Here is a 20,586-nt window from a genome sequence, read left to right on the forward strand (position 1 = left end):
CCTTGGAAATATTTCAACAATACTTATTGTTTCCAATCATTCAGTGTCTGTGCAAACCACACACATGTATACAACAATTGCAATTCAAATATATTTTGAAATATTTGTATTATTTTGCAAAATGTATTTTTGTAATCATATGGGAATACCCACCGACACCAAAGCTTTACCAGCAGATGGGACATTGTTCAGCTTGTTACAGGATGAGACGTGGAATCGTCAACTGTCAGGAAAACGGGCCAGAAAAATTACCACATTCTATCCGTGGCTATCTGCTCTAATTCAACATGGCGACAAACTTGTAATCAACAATGCAATGTTCAACTTAGATACATTGTACTGTGATGCTATAACATGACGACGGCAGATTATAGTACCCATATTAGACAAGAATTAACAGCATTTAATGAAATACCACTCCCAAATACCACCTTTTCCAGTTGAGCTATAAAACATGAAAATACTGTGCAGAATCAGGTAAGCAATGTTGTATTTTACCTTTTTGATGCTGTTGCTGTTGTATTTTCGTGTGACTAATATCTGTGGAACCAATCTGCATGGAAAAGATTAATGTTATTAGTATTCCGGGTTATTATTATTATTATTATTATTGTTATTATTATTATTATTATTATTATTATTATTATTATTATCCTTATTATTATTATTACAGATGTAATAAACATCCAACCATCTTGGTAGCATCGATTCTCAGCGTGTTTGCATATTGCAGTGCCGTCCAACCTGAAGTGCCTATTCCAGACACTGGGCAGTGGTCTGGTGATTGTGGACCCCCAGATAAACCGACATGTCTGCACGACATTAACTACTTCTGCGAACATGAAACCAATCTCTGTGAGCAGTGTGGGGTTTATTGCAGTCCCGGACGGTATTTCAACGATGGAATGTGTGAAAAAAGTTGCCCAGGTATGTACTCTCTGCCCGAGTTTCTGTAAAACCCTTGCGGTATACGTATTGAGTGGGACTTAACGATTGAGATATTATGTGTACGTAAAATTGAAGAAGAGGGTACATTGGACAAAAAATTATATTAACTTATTTCACCGCTTAATTCACCTTCGTATTTTCAGAAGTGGAAGGAGAGCGAAACCATGATTACTCTGTGCATGAAAATGCATTTTATCAGGGATATGAGACAAACCCCAGATTTTATACAGATACGTGCATGGATATTAAAAGAAATGTTTACCCCTAGATAAGCTCAGCTATCAATAGGAGGGAATGCCCCTTTTTGATCAGGCCATTATAGTCAGTACCAAATCAACCAATCATATCTCTTAAATCTCAGATGATCTGCCTCATTGGAAATCAGCATAGGCATATCGAATGTGAAATTCCACTCCATTCTAAAATCCCCACTCAATGGTGGGAAGTCCCGGGACTGAAGTCTACTGCAGGCGGGTGGAAAGTCCTGACACTGGCCAAATTCCATATAGTCGGCACTTCCCTGTTGTACAGGGAATTCCCCCACTCAAACAGGAAGTATCGGGACTAAACTAGGGATACGGCCACCGCAGGATGGAAAGTTCCAGCACTCTGATCAGGGATAGGGAATTCCCACTTACATGTAGATCGGCAGGGGAAGTCCAGCTGCAGTACCGTGCTGCAGGATGGAGAGTCGATCTCGGCACTCTGATCAGGGATAACATGCGCGTATTTTCGTATTGGGGGGGGCTTTGGGGGCGCCAGCCCCGGGGTCAAAGCAGGGAGCGACCAAAACGAAGGGGCGGCGGGAAGAAGAAGGGCCGGCAAAAAGAGGGGCGGCGGAAGAAGAAGGGGCGGCAAAAAGAATTGTACTATACATCAAAATGTGTTGCTTTTGGGACGGTAGCGCCTGTAAATCCTTCTTTTTTTTTTTTTTTGCTCTTCACTTTCAAACGACCGTAAAAAAAAATATTGGGGCAATCTTTTCGGGCTGTTGAGGAAGGGGCGGCAAAATTGGATTTTCTTCAGCCCCCGGGGAAGGGGCGACCACGGTACGCCACTGAGTAGGGAAGTCCCACTTACATGTAGATCGGCAGGGGAAGTCCAACTGCAGTACCGTGCTGCAGGATGGAGAATCTCGGCACTCTGATCAGGGATAGGGAAGTCCCACTTACATGTAGATCGGCAGAGGAAGTCTAGCTGCAGTACCGTCCTGCAGGATGGAGAGTCTCAGCTCTGGCTGAGAATATTGACGTCCCGCCGTTAACTCGTGGCATTTCCATAGTTGGGATCAAAATGTTTCTAATTTGTTTTCAACGCACGTATAACATAGTGCGATACTGTTTACCATGTTTACTCCCTAAGACAGCCCCCCCAGCGTGTCCCCTTGTAACCTCTTCCCAGCTAAATTGGAATCAGGGTTTTTTGTAGGACAATGGAGCAATTCTGAATTATTGTCTAAAATGAATGTTGTAATTGGGACATTAATTCACAATTAATTAACTGTGTGGAATTTGTAAATACCCATATAGCTCCACAGTTGAGCGGGTAATATAGTAAGTTGGCTTTATTTTATCTCTCCATTAAATCGTCCAGAAAACATTCTTTACAATTATTTCTAATACCAGTTCATTATTGAAATGGTATATTTTGCCATCAGAACTGGAGATACTATTCTCCACTTATAAACTTATGAAGAAAAACAACGACAATTCGAGAGTTGAGAACCTGAAAGCCGTAAGTTAAGGCTTTCTGGCCTTGATTTATTTAAAAATTATATTATATACATTTTTTTATCTCAATGGTTATCTTTATTCTAGTATGGCATTCCCACAATATCCTTGCTGCAACAACACCTGTGGAAACAACAACCGTTGCAATACCAACAACCCCAGTGAGCAGTCAGTGGGCAGGTGACTGTGGACCGCCAGATAAACCGACATGTCTGCACGACATTAACTACTTCTGCGAACAGGAAACCAATGAATGTGTAGAGTGTGGGGTTTACTGCAGTCCAGAATTGTATTTCAGCGATGGAATGTGTGTAAAACGCTGCCCAGGTAGGTGTATACTGTATAGGCTATTCAACCCTCGATTTGCTTCACTCTGTAGCTTTTCGTGAAGCCATCAAAACCTCCATCCAATATACATTTAATCTTACTAAATCTTAATTCGTAAAATGGTGCACACTATGGCTTCAATTGGGGATTATTTTGAGGGCATTATTACATTCGAAGGGCCACATCCAAGTTAGATACATATGCCGTGTAAGCGAGTCGTGCGGCGCTAACGCCTTAAAGTTGCACCACAAATTTCCAACTCGTAAATGTTGAATGCTTCCATTTCATTCCTTTTTCAGAATGGTATTCTCTAAATATTCGTTCAACAACAAGAGCATCAGTTACCACACTAATTCCCCTAGCACCGGAAACACAAGTAACTTCAACCGGAGGATCAATCACAACAACTGTCGTTGAAAACAATTTTCCTAAAACTCTTGGTCAAAGAGTCACAACCGGTAAACATGGTCAACAAGAACAAAGTAACAACAGGAACTTGTATTACCTAGGTTTTATGTTGTTGGGTGTACTTATCTTCGTGTTTATATATTTTGCTTGTAGACACTCAAAGCGCCATTATAGGAAAGTGGCAGTCCATCCTAATAGTAATATTATCCAGAATAGTAATATTATCCAAATACGACCCGTGTGCCACCCAACTTCTGAAGAAGACATTAATGACTCATCTCGCCAGGAACGTATGCCACAACCTGCTCCTAATGATTCTTCATGCTCTGTACTCGATACAAGTTCATCAGCTAGACCAGCTAGAATGCAACAACATGACCATGAGCGTGGAGAAGTCCACTCTGTGCAAATCAGTTCGCATTAAGGCGGCGAACAAAAACTCTGGTTTACACTGCCCTTCACGACAAAAGAAGTATTGAACAGTGTTTTCGAAGTGCATTTTTGTTGGTTTAAATTAACTGTTTATACAACTATTGATTTAGTTGTGTTTTCAAAAAGAAACTAAATCGCATGAAGAATCCCTGCTTCCTCAGGTCCTACCGAACAAGAGTTTAAGCTTTTGGGACATTTGTTGGCTGAATACATGTAGAATTATTCGGGTATTGTTTGGGCAATTGACTGATTTTGACAACAACAAATAACGCAGGTGAAAAGGATGTGTTCTTTACGAGTGTTGATGGATGACTTTGAGGGTTGGCCCAATTTCTTTTCGTCCAGTGCGGCGCTCAATAATATAAAAAGTGTGTGGGGTGGGGGTGGGTGGGGTGTGTGTTATAGAGCAAAATTTCACAACGTTAGCAGGCAAAAAAGGGAAGGGTCACATAATATTGGAAGTATTTGGGCTACATGTATTCATTATTTCCTCACTCTGCATAAGCAGTGCACACTAATTTGTCTATAGTTGACCAAATTTTTGGTCCGACTGCCGATGAACCGACTGCCATTATGAGATTATGAGCGGGGGGTACCGCCCCAACCCCCGCCCACTGGCTAACAATGATGTGAACTATCAGATCTATTACCAGGCCAAAAACGTGAATTGTGAAATTCATATATTGACAAATAGTAAACGCATACATTGGAAGTTGACAGTCTAAAAAGTCATAACTTTGGGCCAACCAAGTATTCTATATAATGTTTTTTTTTTATCAAAATGAATTCATCTAATAATTCAACTGTCGAAATTATGTCATTTGGCTAAGTAGACTAACTACAAGTATAATAGTGTTCAACATATGTACGTACGAGTATATACCTTATGTTTGTTTTGTTTTTATTGTTGCTTATTGTGCTGTTATATCAGGCTGCTCAAGGACAAGGAATGTAAATGGTTTCATAATCGCTTTGATGGGGAAAAAAACAGACTTAAATTTTACTAAAATATGTAATGACGTCACAGTTAACTTTCTCGCTATTGTACATCTCTCTCTATAATAGAAATGTTGGTTTATCAAAAGATTAAGAAACTTTAAAACATTCTACATGCTTCAAAATGTTTTTAAACATGTTTTTAACATTTTATTGCAAAATATTTTTTTGCATTTTGAACGTTTTGTGTTTGCTGAGTGATTTTATGGATAACTTGCGGGGCGAAGGAAATAGGTTAAGCAACATCAAACTTTCAGTCTGTCTGCCCAGCAACATAAAACGTGTTACTGAGCTGAGAGAAAACGTTTAAAATCGGGTTATATAAAGGGTATACAACGTTTTAAATAACATTTAGAAACATTTTTGAAAAACTTATTTCATAACATTCTAACATAATGTTACTAGGTGATGACAAAATAATTTGCCAAAATGTTTGCTAGAAAACATTTTGCAATAACATTTTTGAGAAAATTTTTAAAATGTTGTTGTAGAATTTTCATATAAAACGTTTTAGAAACGTTTTCAGGACCTTTACATAACCCGACCTTTAAAATGTTTTACAACGTTTTGACCATAACCAAAACGCGTTTATAATTCGTTTATAATGTTTAATAGCATTTTTTATGTTTACTGGATAATGGGTAATTCCAGTTGAAATCCATACACCCCCTATGGAAGACATGACCTTAATCGTTCACACAGGGAGTATGTATTTCAAATTCAGTTACCTGAAAGTGTCTCTATTTAAATCTACCCCTCCCCCTTAATGGGAGATTAAGGTCATGCCTTCCACAGGGGTTTATGAATTGCAATTGGAATAGCCCAATATTGGGTTTAGTGCAAGAAGTATTTGCCCTATACACATTTGACAATATGTGACGTGTCATATCAAAAGGAGACACTTTTGGGCAGGTTATCAATTTTAAGGTTTTGACATATCTTAAATATAGACATATTTTGCTCCACAACGTTGTTTTTCCCAATGAAATTGGACATTCCTAAGCGAAACTATTGAGTTCGTAAGTTATGGTATTATAAAATTGAAAATTGAGATATCGACCTTTAAAAATATTATTGACAATGTTGAGAGCAGGACAATATTTTAAACATTAATAACATCACAAATTCGCAACAAACCTAAATTGTGAAAACATCACCTCCGGGCAGATTTTTGGTTATTTCTCCATTTACGATCCTCCCCAAAAGTGTCTCCTTTTGACATGACACGTCACATATTTGCATTCTATATTGTATACATCTAAAATAATTATGACACCTGGCAGCTACAGATGGGCCTCCTTGCTCTAAATCCTCGAAAAAAGCAAGTTGCTCCTTGTCAATGCTGTGGGTTGGTTGGGGGGTGTGGGGGTGTTTTGTGTGTGTAAGTATTTTGTGTAATAATTTTACGAACTGAATTGTGTGAAAAAGAAAGAACTGTTGCAACATTCTTCAGTCAATCATTGTCATACGCATCTGGTTTTCCAAAAGGGAAGTTAAAGTTGAAAAATATTGTATGAATCTGTGAAAGGGAGAGTACGGGAGTATTTGCAATAAAGGACCTATAGATATCATGTTCTCGGTTCATTAGTTTTGACTCTCGATGCGTTAGTTTCACTGCCATGACAAAATTCTTTCAAAAATTATGTAAAAAGTGTGTTACATTTTAATATATTTGAACGGAAAAGGGAAGTAGGAAATAATAAATTGTCAATCATGTACGACAAACATTATGATTAAATTGGGAAATCTATGTTAGGAATGCTACCGTAAAATGGGGTAACTTTGGGCACTTTTCAGAGTTTTTAAACCACTGCTTCCAAACAAAACCAATTATATTTCTAATTAACTCTTTTTTGTGACAATAGGGTTCCCTTCTACACCTTGAAGTTGAAAAAGATTTTTAAATAATTTTGCATGGGTGCCCTAGGGGTTAAAAATGACCTGACCAAAGTTACCCCGCCTTTTGGGGCAACTTTGGTCACAGTATTACATTCCATGAAGGAAAAAAAATCAAAAAAATTGATCTTCGCTGAATATGAGCAAGTTGTTGTTTTTTGTGACATTTGACACCTTGCAAAATTAATCAAACACACATCCTTGCTCACAAATATCGATTTTTATTTTTTCTGAAAAAAAATGTAAAAAAATGCTGATTTTTGGTCAAAAATCTCGCTTTTTTCGTAAATTTCAAGGAAATTACACACGAGCGACTATTATTTCTTCCAAACATATTTCTTAACAAATTGACACCAAATATGACTAAAAACAACATTGCTGTACGAAAATATGACCATTTAAAAAAATATATTTGACCGACCAAAGTTGACCCGCTGACCGAAGTTACCCCATTTTACGGTAACTATACTAAATCATGAACAGGCCCTATGTCAAATGATCGATAACACAAAACAACGAAACATTTTAATAAAACCTAAGAAAACACAAGAATATTGTAAAACAACACAAAAATTCATAACATTTTCTAAAATAACGGAAAATATCAGTAGATATTCTAAGATAACGCTGAATTTCAGGAGATATTCTAAAATAAGTTTTTTTAAGGATACTTTGCGTTATCGATCAAGTGACATAGGGCCTATGAACCTGACAAATTCAATGGTCTATTCCAGAAAATAGATACACACCCTCGATAGTAGAGTTCGGATTTCCGGACTTTTTGTTTAGTCATGATTGTTGAAAACCGCACTTTTAAAGGCAAATAAATCTTCGATTTGAGAGGCTCATGTTGACAATTCCGTGATTTTTCATTCATTTAATTGAATTTCTAAGCTTTTTCCAGTGACATTGGCAACTGGAATTCCAGGCATTTCCATAAAGAGCTATAACGCAAACTTGAACATCTAGCTCATTTCTCTACATTGACAAGTTACTCCTCTCTATAGGGGATGTGCACTTATAATTTTTTTTTTATAAAATTGGAATAGCCCAATGCAGGTAAATGAACGGCTTTTTAAAGGTATATTTTTGAAGACTCATATTTTCAATAAGTACCAGTAACTTCGTTATATTTCCTTAAAATAAGTAATAATTGTACTTTGTAAAGTAAAAATAATTTTGTTATATATGTACATGTAGCGCATGTATTTTACAGTTAAAGGTGGGTGACCCAATTGACAGCCTCATAAACCCCACCCACCCCCACGTTACACTCATCAAAATGCAGACTTTGATATCAAATGAAAGTATCAATTTTTCTCATTAACATAGTCAAAATCGGAGTTCCAAATCGGTATATTTCCGTAGCTGTCATCAAAAACCTGTCACAATGGTCCCAACTGTGGTATACCACAACAAATTCGACAGTTGTTTTGATGATTTTTCAGAAATGCATCAATTTGGAACTCCTAATTTCAATAATGTTAACCCTAGAACTACTGATTCATATTTTGCAACACGGGCTACGGAGGGGGGTTTTGCACCCCCTCTAATTTTATACACCATATTTTCATATACCGTTATATTTGGTACCAATGTATAGCCATGGGTCTTCTCTAATAAATATTTCAATCTAACTAACAAGTAAAAAGTCAGTAGTTCTTATCCCCTATGGAAAACATGGACTTAATGTTCCACACGGGGAATGTGAATTTTAAATGGGGTTACCTTACCTGAATAGGTGACTTTTATATGAAATCTATTCATTTTCATTCATTCATTATTTTATTTATCTGTGCATCATGTTTCACAGTATCATAGCCCCGAGAAATTTCCATGATGGTTGATCGATTCCTCTGTTCTTCAACAGCCACGCATGGCCATTTTGTTCCGACCTGTTTGATAGTTTTGAGACACATAATGGGCCGAGGGACCTCAGAATAAGGGTAATGATAATAGCCTGGTCACTGATCTCTGTAGATCTCAGTGATCCTGGTACGTCATCTTCTACAGACTGCCTCCGCCAGTGGTCTACCCTGCGCTAAAAGTACAGTGTTATGTTCCGTGACCCGAGTGTTTCCGAATGAGGGCAGCTGTCAATTATTTTGTTCTGCATATATAAAATCTGAATTTTGTCAGTTTTTGATTTCAAAACGCTCGGTTGAAGTTCAATACGCTCACTTAAGATTATCATGTTCTTATCGGTATATTCAAGTGCAAGCCTTACAAATGGGTTCGCATTGATTTAGTTTCCCTGCCGTGCAATATAATTATTTACCAGGCGTTGCCGCTGTGTGTTTGGGAAATTAAAGTCATGTCTTGCATAGGGGGGAATAACATCCGTAGAGCTAGGATCCAATCATGTTGCTATGCCCAGGAGCCAGCAAACGTTTAAGCCAGCCGTCTGTCGACAGACATGTATAAAATACATTGGACAAGAATTGTGTAGTCATATTATAGGCTTCTGTTAAACATTATATTGTCTTCATGATAGGCCCTTGATCAACGTTTTTGAAATAACTTTGGGATGGGCTGTGGATCCCAAAGTGCCCCTCTTAATTACCGTGAACAATTGTCAATAACTTCAGAATCAGCAACACTGAATAACGGATTGTCACTACTGAGTTCCGTTGATATCGTATTCATTGTTTTCACCCGGGGTTTTCACCACTTTGTCGACGGCCGATACCGTTACGGTAATCAGTTGCTTTCACTTTCAACGTCAGTTGTATTGGTCTCATCATCATTGTTTACTTGACCTGAATCCAAATCTTTCTCGTTGTCCCTGTAATTGGTAGAAACATAGTTATATTATTATTAAATTATGTATTTAAGCAAATAGAAAATATATGTCATGCGATCAAGCAAAATCAGTCGGAACTCGGAAATATTAAACAAACAGCTTTATTAAAGTACGAAGTTCTACAGACTTCTAGTCTTGTTCCTTGTGTTTGTTTTACTTTCAACGATATGTCCTACAGGGTGTATCAAAATGATTGGTACCGACGACTTCTCATTTTTGCCGATTTTTTTTTGTGCTATTTTTGTACCAGTTTGGGGTACATTGTTTAAATTTTTGAAATTATAGTAGTTTTATCTTCCCTAGAAATTTTAGATCATAAAGATAGCACATTCTGTTCAGAAGTTAAATGAATCTAAAGGAAAGTAGGTGTTTTTACACTTTTCATCGTAACGCTGGATCAGTAACGCACCATTTTCGAAGCTCTATTTTACTTCAAATACCTTGTGAGAATGATATGTTGAAAATCATGGAAATGTTTAATTTTTTCCTTGCCTATTTATACATTCATAATATATATAAATGTTCATATTTATTGGTTGAGAGTAATATTATTGACTTGAATAATTTTGGTGGGGTGGTGAAAGAAGTTTTTGTATCAACACCCTCTAGGGCGGTAATTTAAATTGTAGTAGATGTTTGAGATTACTAAGTAGATGGTGTGGCAGAATGGCTATAGGCTGTAGACAGTGTATGTTAGGTTAGACCTGGTAAAAGTTATTGGTATGCCTGCACAGTATTTAACATTTCAGCGTGCATTATTAACTACTGGTTGATACGAAGCTATGGAGAAGTGGGGAGAAGATTTAGAAGACAGTTTCCAAGAGCAAGGATATGGGCAGTTACAGAATGGATCCATCCCAGAAGTTCATTCAAGATATGGCTTCACCTCACACTGACAGAGTCGTAAGGCATGGACTTCAGGATCTATCTTTCTAAAAGCATGTGTAAAGCAATGTTATGTTATGTAGATTGAGGTGAAATATTGAAGAGCATGTATACAATAAATAGTTCAAGCAGGGAACCTATTCATCTTGTGTTGTGTAAGCATGTGGTAAGTAAAACCATGATTACGTCGATCTTCGTTTAAATGACAATAGCTCTCAGATGCATCAACCTATTATCTTCAGATTATTAGATCAATAAGTTAATATATGCCCCTTTCAATTTATACTACACAAAGTATATTAATTATTAATTTTATATTTTTGATATATTTTTGAAAATGTCACATAGCCCGGTGCCAATCATTTTGATACACCCTGTATATACTTATAAGCACGATTCGTCACCGGTTTAAAGATAATAATAAATGATAATAATAGAGAGATTGCGAAATTTACGTGAAACGTGACACGGGAACGCGAACAGCAAGCTATAATAGTCGAAATTAGTCGGTTATTATGCCCTCTAGAGAGTGAAATCTATTGTGAATTGGTCAATCGTGGAATTACCGTAAGGCGATTACGTTGCGGTTGGTAGCAAAAAATGACGTTCCAAAATGACAAAAAAACGCATTATAAAATGCAGAAAAATTTTATGTTTATCATGTTATGAAACGAATCAAAGTATCCTAATAGAACAAGTAGAGTCCGACATGTAATAAAATCCATTTTGGGGTTAAAATTTGATCTCGTATAGACAAGAAGAAGTGAAAAAATTTCGATTTTTTTCGACGCGAATTCGAACGGGCAGATTGCCTATTCATTTGTGTGTGGAAAATGCCGTCCAAAAATCAGCTTGCGAAGAGGCGTTTTAGGCAAGATTGTGTCGTGTTACGGCATAAATGCGGTATAATTGTCTGTTTGGGACGGGGAACAGAAGTTCGTGCAACGCTATTTTTCGCCTTGCTTTTTCGTTGTACATTAAACAACTGTCAAAGTGTTTTGCTTATGGATACTATTCAGCAAACTCCAAAATGTTTTTAAAACATGATATAATAATGCATGTGTGTTTGGTTTTAGTTAAAACGTTTTGATAACATATCGATGTATGTTTATATAAAAATCATGAAAACTCGTGTTATACTGAAAAAATAATACAACAACATTTTAAGCCAAAATTCGAAATGCTATAGTCAAATATCATTTGGTCTACAAGTGTCTATTGTGTTAGGACGTTTATCAGCAAGTTTAGAACAAAGGGTTTTTTGAATGTTATTAAAACTTTTAATGCCCTTGACCCTCACATAACCTTTAACCCGACATTTAACGTTTTCTGTAATATATTTGTGTTTGCTGGGTAGTAATGGAACTAAGCATATTAGATTATCTATTTTCATTTTGCTTTAGAAAGTAAACAGGGTATTATTTATATGATAATGGAGTTTGTTTCTTGTTATTCGAATAATATACACCAAGACTTCCTAGGCATCCAACACCAAACTCTGTTTAGATTATTTAGGCAAATAGCATACACGTGTGAACATAGGCCTGTACTCATTTTCCAATAGCCCGCAAAACTCAAATATCGCTAATCTGGACTGAATGCTTAGAGCATTATAGATACAGCCAGTCGTATTTGCATATCAATACCGAGGAAAGTAGTTCGATGAAAGAAGATAATCTTCTCTGGTTCGATGCACCCAAGGTGAATCAATGGGTGCTTCCTATTACCTTTAGATTATTTGTCTCAGCATAGCGCCATCATGATTGCAATTGCGTTTACACGTAGTCTTGGTTCAGACTCTATGCGGCTATCACGAACATACTAGGAACGACGAGCGTTAGGACCGACACAAACTGGCTGTGTAGGAGACTAGTTTGGATGTGAACGGGACTATGACGTTCTACCGCAAAATGCAGAAATCCGTAACCCGTATGGCGTTTGCAGTGAACGCCTCTCCGCAATCTCTCTAATAATAAACAAAATTCACCAAATGTGATCCCTCCTGCATCCTTAATCATATTAATGTTAAATATTCTTGATACTAACTCATTTTCATCGTCATCAATATTTTCTGGTAACTGCGTCCCCATCGTTTCTGATAGAAATAACGCCATAATTCCACTAGATGTAGAACATATTCCGCAAACAAAGTAGGGAAGCGCCGCGTAATAATCACCCATTAGGAGCACTAGTGGAGCCACGATGCTCCCGATACGTCCGAAAGTTGCGCAAAATCCCAGTGCTACATTTCTGAAAGTTGAAATGAAAATTTTAATAATGCAATATATCGTTTTGAGCATTACGTCATGGAAATAGTAGATAAGACTTATCTACTTTTTCCATTATTACGCCTACCCTATTCAGGATAACAATAATAGTCAGAACATGGAAACCCGTGTATTCTTTAATACTGATCGGTGGAAACTCTATAATCACCCTCTGGACGCTGTTATACTGTGTCTCGTCTGAAGTTGAGAGTAATGTTGGAATTTGTAGTGGCAGACTCGAATCAGTGCGTTTACGCGGTTGCGTCGCAAGCGTACGGACAAATCGCCTTTATAAGCGTGTGTATACACCCCGCAGGATTAGCGCGCGTGAGTTGAATCTGCCACTACGAAATCCAACATGTCGTTACTCTCAACTTCAGACGGGACACAGTCTCGCTGCCATGGATATCTTAACAAGAAGACACACATACAGGGTGTCCCAGAAAAAATTACCGAATGAATTAAATTGAACGTAAGTCGAGAAATAGATATCAGAATCAAAAAAGTTAAAATGTAGCGCATAGACTATTTCATTGTGCATCACATTCGAAAATTTTATTTGATTCGGTGGATTTGTTACGAAGAAATTAACGATTACATAATGCACGCATCAATGCAGTTCATTCCAAGTTTGATCGACAGGCGCTTTGTTCATACTCACCGCTTCCTAAATTTTGTGTATCTCATTAAATTTAGTCCACATTATCGGTGTTATGTTATTCATGCTTTCACTGAAGATGAATAACAGTTTGTCCAAGAAAACTTTGATATCTGCAATTGGAAGCTTTCCAACTTTAATTCTTTAGGTTGTGCAAAAATGTTATATTTTAACTTTCCAAAGAACATGTGCCAAGAATAACAATGATCAAGGGCTTACAGCTTTACGCGTGATTTTTGATACCATGCAACATTAATGTTGAAGTTTTAAAACATTTAAGCTTTGCATTACAATTTATTGGAAATATTCCAAAAACATTAATGTGTGAGAAATTATTAAGGCAGCTGGATTTCTTTATGCAATAATTCGTTTGGCAACATTTATAACAACTTTAACGAAAAAAGATATTTACAAGTACCGAGCATCATCTTGCATGCAAGCTTGCATTTCTAATATCGTGCAGGTTTTCAAATTTAAACAAAACCTAATTAAATGTTTTGCAAGAAACAGATTGTTTAAAAAGAACAAAAAAATCACAGAACAAAATATGAAGCACATTGACAGTTAACCACTAGTGCGCATTGTGTTGAATGATCTTTCTTTCAAACTTGGAATGAAGTGAATTGACGCATGTACGTTATGTAATCGCTCATTTCTTCGTAATCGGTCAACCGATTCCACTAAAATTGACATATTATATGTAAAATAAGATGGGCTACACGCTGACGTTTAGATTTTTTGATTCTGATGTCTATTTCTCGACTTACATTCAAATTTATTCGCCCGGTAATTTTTTCTGGGACACCCTGTATGTTGACAGCTCCAACACCGGGAGGATTTCTTCCTGATTGAAGGTGTACGGGGATGTGACACGGTTTGGGTGTACCTTTTCAGCGATTTTGGTATATCGATGGGTGGGGTTTCAGTAGAGAACAATGGGAAAGTGCTTTTGAAAGCACCCAAATTGGGCACATTTGGGAGCTTTATTGGGGGTGCTTTTGTGAAATTGGTATACTGATAAGTTGCAAAAACGGCAAAAAGTAAGTATAGAGAACGTTAGAGTCCGAAAGTCTGCATGACACATCCTCGATGCCTCGGGCAAAATTAAAGGTATGTATTAGTATCAACCCCGGGGTATCAACATCAGATAACCATGATTACGATTTTGGGTTTGGGAACAACTACATTGTACATTGGTACTTATATGCATGAGACTTTATCTGACCAGGGATATGATCTGACGGAGGGCTGTTATGATTTATTTGGTATGTCAGAGCTTGTCATTGCTTTTTCAGAGCTGTTCTCCTCTCCTAAAACAAGAACTAGACTGTGTCGCTAGATTCCGTAGTGCTTTTCACCCCAGGATATAAAGGTTCCTGGTCTCTGTTCATGCTATTTTCCATACCCCTTTTGAAGTTGAAACCCCATTCAAATACATGTAGGGCCTAGCTAATTTCTCTACTGAAGTAAAGAAATTAGAGATTCAATTAAACTGTCCTATTTTATCTTTAATATCTGGCTGGAAAAAACCAAACTGATGACGGCATCGTTACAGTGCAGTTAAAAAGGAGAAAAGCAATATTTTTAGATGAAGAAAGGAAAAAACATAGTTACCGTACTGAGGTTGGATACTGTTCAACAGTGAAAATATACACTATTGCAAATGCGATGGTCGTAGCGAATTTTCCTAACATTGCAACGGATGTTCTGGCTGTACCGGGCGCTAAAAGTGCAAAAATCAGAAATAAAAATAAATACACCAATTTATAATTCCTCTAATCTTAAGGATTCAGGAAAAGTATAGTTTGACATATCTGTGACGTATGGGGCTGAGTTATAAGGGCTTATATTTTCTTCGGTGTGTATTTATTTCGCTTTATGGACAAATACAGATCTTATCATTATGGTTAATGATATTCTACCCGCCGTCCTGAAAATTCATACCACTTTTGGTATAGAATCGATTAAACAATTGCGGTCCATAATACATTGATATATCCAATATGTCAATTCGATATCACTGGTGTCCTCTAGCAATATATGACCGAGTTTCACGAAGCTAGACGCGCATGTAAATTTTAAATCCGAATATCCGATTACTTTTAGTCTTTTGACCATGTTGACCACGACAACAATAATACGTACGGTATAGCCTATACCACATGCCGGGACCATATGATTGATTAGAATATAAACAAGGAAGACGTGGACCCACCCATTTTCTTGTTGCTGTTGTCTTTTTCTCCTGATTTTATATAATTAAAATAGAATTATTGACACATATTACATTTGTAACATTTCGTCACCTTTGTATTTGGTAACTTTTAGTTTAACAAATTTTTGGCATGAGTCTCATTATACGAGTGGGGTCAACAATTTACATGTAGGCCTATATTATTGTGCACTTGAGCTAGCGAACTATAGTGCTCAAACCCACGTTCAAGTGGAACATTGTCGCTTTTGTGGCATATGAATAATTATGGAAAACAGAGTCGTTATGTGCTTCTGTAATATCGAAAGTTCCAGATAAGCCTACCGCGGGTGGCCTACCGGACATTACTTGAGCGCCATCTTCCGAACATCTTCAAAATATTCAAGAGGGCGCTATTGATGGCTTGTCAGACTAACAGGTGGCGACGGATGCTATATCGCCATTTTTTATGTCGCCATTGGATTAAACACATGAAATCCTCAAAAACAATAATCCAAAGTCTGTGTTATGTGGTGTCAAAGCAAAATTATGTTATTGTAAAACAGTTGAGGTGCGACAAAGTACCCAACTGTAAGTGTGTTGTTTTTCAATTTGTAACTGCTAACCGTCTAATTTGAATGGGATGAGCCTTTAGCCAGTCTCGTACGTCACGTGTCGCGTGTCCTGACCGCCTGAGAGTAATCAAACCGCGTTGAGTTCATTTATTTACCTAGCTGGGGGGGGGGTCAACCCCCCGAGCTAGGTACTGTTTTGCTATCCGATCTTTCTTTACCTAGCTGGGGGATTTACAACCCCCCGAGCTAGGTACTGTTTTGCTATCCGATCTTTCTTTACCTAGCTGGGGGGTTTACACCCCCCAGCTAGGTATTCTAATGCTATCCGATTCTGCTTTCTTCTTCTTCTGGAAACAAAAACTAGGTAATTTCAAAATGCTTCTCCTCCTACATGTTACACCCTTCAATTACGTAACTTGCACATTATGTATCGCCTATATCCAGTGCCCATATGGTGCAAACAGAATTGGGATCAATGGTCATTAAAGGGGCATTTTCGGTATATAACCAAATATCTTCAAAATGCTCCTTCTGCCACATATTACATAGCACAATGACGTCACTTACACATGTGCATCGGCTTTACCCAGTGCCCATACCTTGCACACAGAATTGGGGTCAAAGGTCATTAAGGGGGTAAAATCTTACAATTGCATTATCTGGACTTCTGTAAGGTTTATGGGGCTCTAAACTCGATGACAACAAATCTCATGACCAGGGGAACATTTTGCAGGGGTCAGGTCAAAGGTCATGCAGAGGTCAAATTTTTGAAATGCATTTCCTGGACACCTGTAAGGTGTACCGGACTCAAACTTGGTGACAACAAACTTAATAATTTGGGGAATATTTTGGAACACTTTGCAGGGGTCAAGTCAAAGGTTATCTGATGTCAATTCTTCTTTACCTAGCTGGGGGGTTTAGCTGGGGGGTTTACAACCCCCGAGCTAGGTACTGTTTTGCTATCCGATCTTTCTTCTGCTTCTTCTTCTTCTTCTTTCTGGCAATAATTTCAAAATGCTTCTACTCCTACATGTTACACCCTACAATTATGTAACTTGCACATATGTATTGGCTATATCCAGTACCCATAGTGTCTAAACAGAATTGGGGTCAAAGTTCATTAAAGGGGCATTTCCGGTATTTAACCAAATATCTTCAAAATGCTTCTTCTGCCACATATTATATAGTACAATGATGTCATTTGCATATATGCATCGGCTATACCACACGCCTATAACTTGCATACAGAATTGGGGTCAAAGGTCATAAGGGGTAAAATCTTACAATTGCATTATCTGGACATCTGTAAGGGGTATGGGGCTCAAACTCGGTGACAACAAATCTCATGACCAGGGAAACATTTTGCAGGGGTCAGGTCAAAGGTCATGTAGAGGTCAAATTTTAGAAATGCATTTCCTGGACATATGTAAGGGGTACAGGGCTCAAACTTGGTGACAACAAACTTAATGATCTGGGGAACATTTTGGAACACATTGCAGGGGTTAGGTCAAAGGTTACTTGGGGTCAAATCTTATAATTTCATTTTCTGGATATCTGCAAGAGGTATGGGCTCAAACTCAGTGACAACAAATCTCATGACCCGGGAACGTTATGGAACATCATACAGGGGTCAGGTCATCTGGGGTCAAATCTTAAATTTGCATTTTTAGTGAGATTAAGTGGGTAAAACCCGGGGTAGCTCTCGTCTTTATCGGGCCGCTCAGATAGGACAAGGTGCCTTAGTACATTATTTCCAAACTACATCCACTTGTCTTAAGAGCCGCTATTCCCAAGGGTCACTAGTCTGAAAGTTTGCTGCTACCCTAACCCTGACCCTAACCCTGACTGACCCCTAGCTCTGACCCTAACCCTAACTGAGTTTCGGACTAGCGAACCCTTTGTATTTTTCGGAACAGCAAACCTTTTGTTTTGGACTAACGAACCCTAAGACTGGCGTATAGATCTCGCCGTCAGTTCCTTTACTTACGAACAAATATTGTTACGACGCAAGCTACACCAGCCATGACAAGTGATCCGCATAAATTGGGTTTTCTACCAAACCGATCTATTGCAAGCCACACGTAAACGTAAGCAGGTAGTTCAACAAGCCCAGACAAGAAGAAGGACAGGTAAATGTTACGTCCTATGTCGTCTGTGTTTAGGGTTAACAGAAAATAAGTGAGGCTAACCGCGCACCTATAAATGAAGAACAAAATATATACTGATATTTTAACGTGTTGTGTCGCTACGCATACATTTCCTTACAAGTGTGTTTCACTGACTTTTAACACACTAGTGGAAATTTAAAATGAGAATTCTTTCAAAACTATGAGAATTCAAAATTTTCTCATTTCTATGACACTTTCAACCATATGGGACTGATCGGGGCATGCTATACTAATTATCAGCGTTCGAAATAAGGCGCGTCCTTGCGTCAAATACCCGTGAAAGTAGGCGCAGACCCGCAAATTTCCTACGGTACAGGTCCACGTGATCCGTAAAAATAGAACCAAGCAGAGAGAAAAAAATCCTAGTTTTGTTGTTCCACAAGAAAATCTGGTTCACATAATGCGTCCAGCTCCTGAGTACACTTTCATTTTAGTTTCCTATCAAGTTTTCAACCTGGGTTTTCAATTTTCTACAATCTACATACCGTGATCGCTGTAGCTAATTTTCTCTCTTGACATTTCAAAGACAAAGGTCCCGGGTCGGACCCTTGAAAATTGGTGAGGACCCTTTGCAAAGGCAAGGGTCCAGAGGGCCCTTGGATTTTTTTCTAGCACATCTATGACAATGACAAAGGTACCAAAATCTGAATTTTGATGATTATGATCGTCCGGATGAGCAAATCACTGAATGGGCCTTTTAAAGGCCCATTCAGTGATTTGCTCATCCGGACGAATAAACTGTTTAGCTTCTTACCAGGTCCACATAAGATTAAATGTCTTTGTTCTCAACTTGCTGTTGCATAATATATCAGCAACTGATGCTTGTGGTTTAGGCACCGTGTCCTCCTGATTCTGAAAGAAATCATAATATTATTCACAAGAAGTTTATGTTTAATCAATATTATTCTTGTTTTCGTCACTCCATGCAGTTTGCATGATTATGATAATGTTATTTGCATATTTGCTTTGTTTCAAAAATAATATTGGCCAAACTGTGGATCAGAAACTTCAGTGAAAATATTGGGTACGGTTCTTGTGTCATTTTCATTATGCCTTTAGAATTTAGAATAATGAATGTTTGTGACCATTGTGTAAATAGAGCCCGTCTGCACGTCCGAGACGGGCTATTTTGTCTTCAGACGGGCTATTTTCCTAACCAGCCCGTCCGAGGGACGCCTTGAAATATTGCCACTACCGGTAGTGGCGTACTGACCGCCAAAATACCAGGACAAAATTGACCAGTGTTATCTTCCGTTTGGCCTTTTTAGGCCACAATATTTTCCTTATTTCTGTCCATTTCAGCATTAAAATTATTGCACATCCCGAAAGGTAATTATGGTATAGCGGGTCAGCTGGGCAATTGCTCAATTTAACCACCTTGAAATATTTGTCCACTGATAACTAGACACTGTGCCGACTTCATACGCCGCTTGCCGCTGAGCGGCGTGACGCACGCACATTGCAGACACCCCGACAGAATCAAGGCTTGTTATTGTCTGATACGTCATGCTGCTTGCCGCATCGCCAAGCGGCAGGAAAGCCTGACAGGGGCATAACACAGCGCCTGAGCATCGATACTCTCTACAACAGCGTGGTCAAATTGACCCCGTAAGTAGTCTCACATACACCTTAACTTTAAATTGTGGCAAATTTTTGACCATTTTACGGTTAAATTGGACCACAATTAACAGGTAAGGTGCATATTACGAGGTCAATTTGACCACGCTGTTATAAGAGAGTATTAAAACCGAAGTTACACAAAAATGTATGGACCTTACTTTCAGGCCGGACAGGTACTTTTAGGAGCAGCCTGTCCTGCAGACTAGTTGCTTTTTGGCGGAATTTTTACACACTGTTTGTGACCTTTGAAAAATTTGACAAGCTTTTAATAAACCATTTTATTTATGTTATTTAATCTCTTTCTGAGAGAACTATTTAACAGTCGTCAATAATTTTAAAATTCATTCAGAAAAGCCATATTGTATATATTTGTCAATATTTGTCAATATTCTGTTTTTTACACGATTGTAATGTACTTTATCAAACTAACATGCCCTGCAAAAATCAAAACTTTAGGTGCTGTAGTTTTGTCAAAATTCGAGATTTTGAATAAAACGCAGGAACCGTCGTTTTATTATTACGATGGAAATATTAGTCGAACGCGTACACGATGTTCACAACACAGTACGTACATGGCGTGCGGGATGCTTAATTTGTTTCTGCAACCATAATGGGCCGCAATATATCACTAACCGCATAGTCCGAGGCAAGGTTCATTATTGCCAGGGTTAGGGTCTTAGGG

At 38.0% G+C, this 20,586-nt stretch overlaps 2 protein-coding genes across 2 annotated transcripts; one reads left to right on the plus strand and one right to left on the minus strand.

The window, feature by feature from the left end:
- The first annotated feature begins 87 nt into the window (after nucleotides 1-87).
- Nucleotides 88-9,310, plus strand: LOC140145902 (uncharacterized). The gene is made up of 4 exons (XM_072167620.1): nucleotides 88-477; nucleotides 674-927; nucleotides 2,766-3,005; nucleotides 3,305-9,310. The coding sequence occupies exons 1-4, from the start codon at nucleotides 455-457 to the stop codon at nucleotides 3,835-3,837; spliced, it is 1,050 nt and encodes a 349-aa protein (XP_072023721.1). The 5' UTR covers nucleotides 88-454; the 3' UTR covers nucleotides 3,838-9,310.
- A 127-nt stretch (nucleotides 9,311-9,437) lies between these two features.
- Nucleotides 9,438-18,164, minus strand: LOC140145903 (organic cation transporter protein-like). Its single transcript, XM_072167621.1, has 4 exons — nucleotides 18,104-18,164; nucleotides 14,965-15,073; nucleotides 12,472-12,675; nucleotides 9,438-9,522 (listed from the first exon to the last, which is right to left on the minus strand). The coding sequence occupies exons 1-4, from the start codon at nucleotides 18,138-18,140 to the stop codon at nucleotides 9,438-9,440; spliced, it is 435 nt and encodes a 144-aa protein (XP_072023722.1). The 5' UTR covers nucleotides 18,141-18,164.
- Between the last annotated feature and the right edge of the window lie 2,422 nt (nucleotides 18,165-20,586).

Source organism: Amphiura filiformis, chromosome 2 (genome assembly GCF_039555335.1).
Source record: "Amphiura filiformis chromosome 2, Afil_fr2py, whole genome shotgun sequence".
Lineage (NCBI taxonomy): Eukaryota > Metazoa > Echinodermata > Ophiuroidea > Amphilepidida > Amphiuridae > Amphiura > Amphiura filiformis.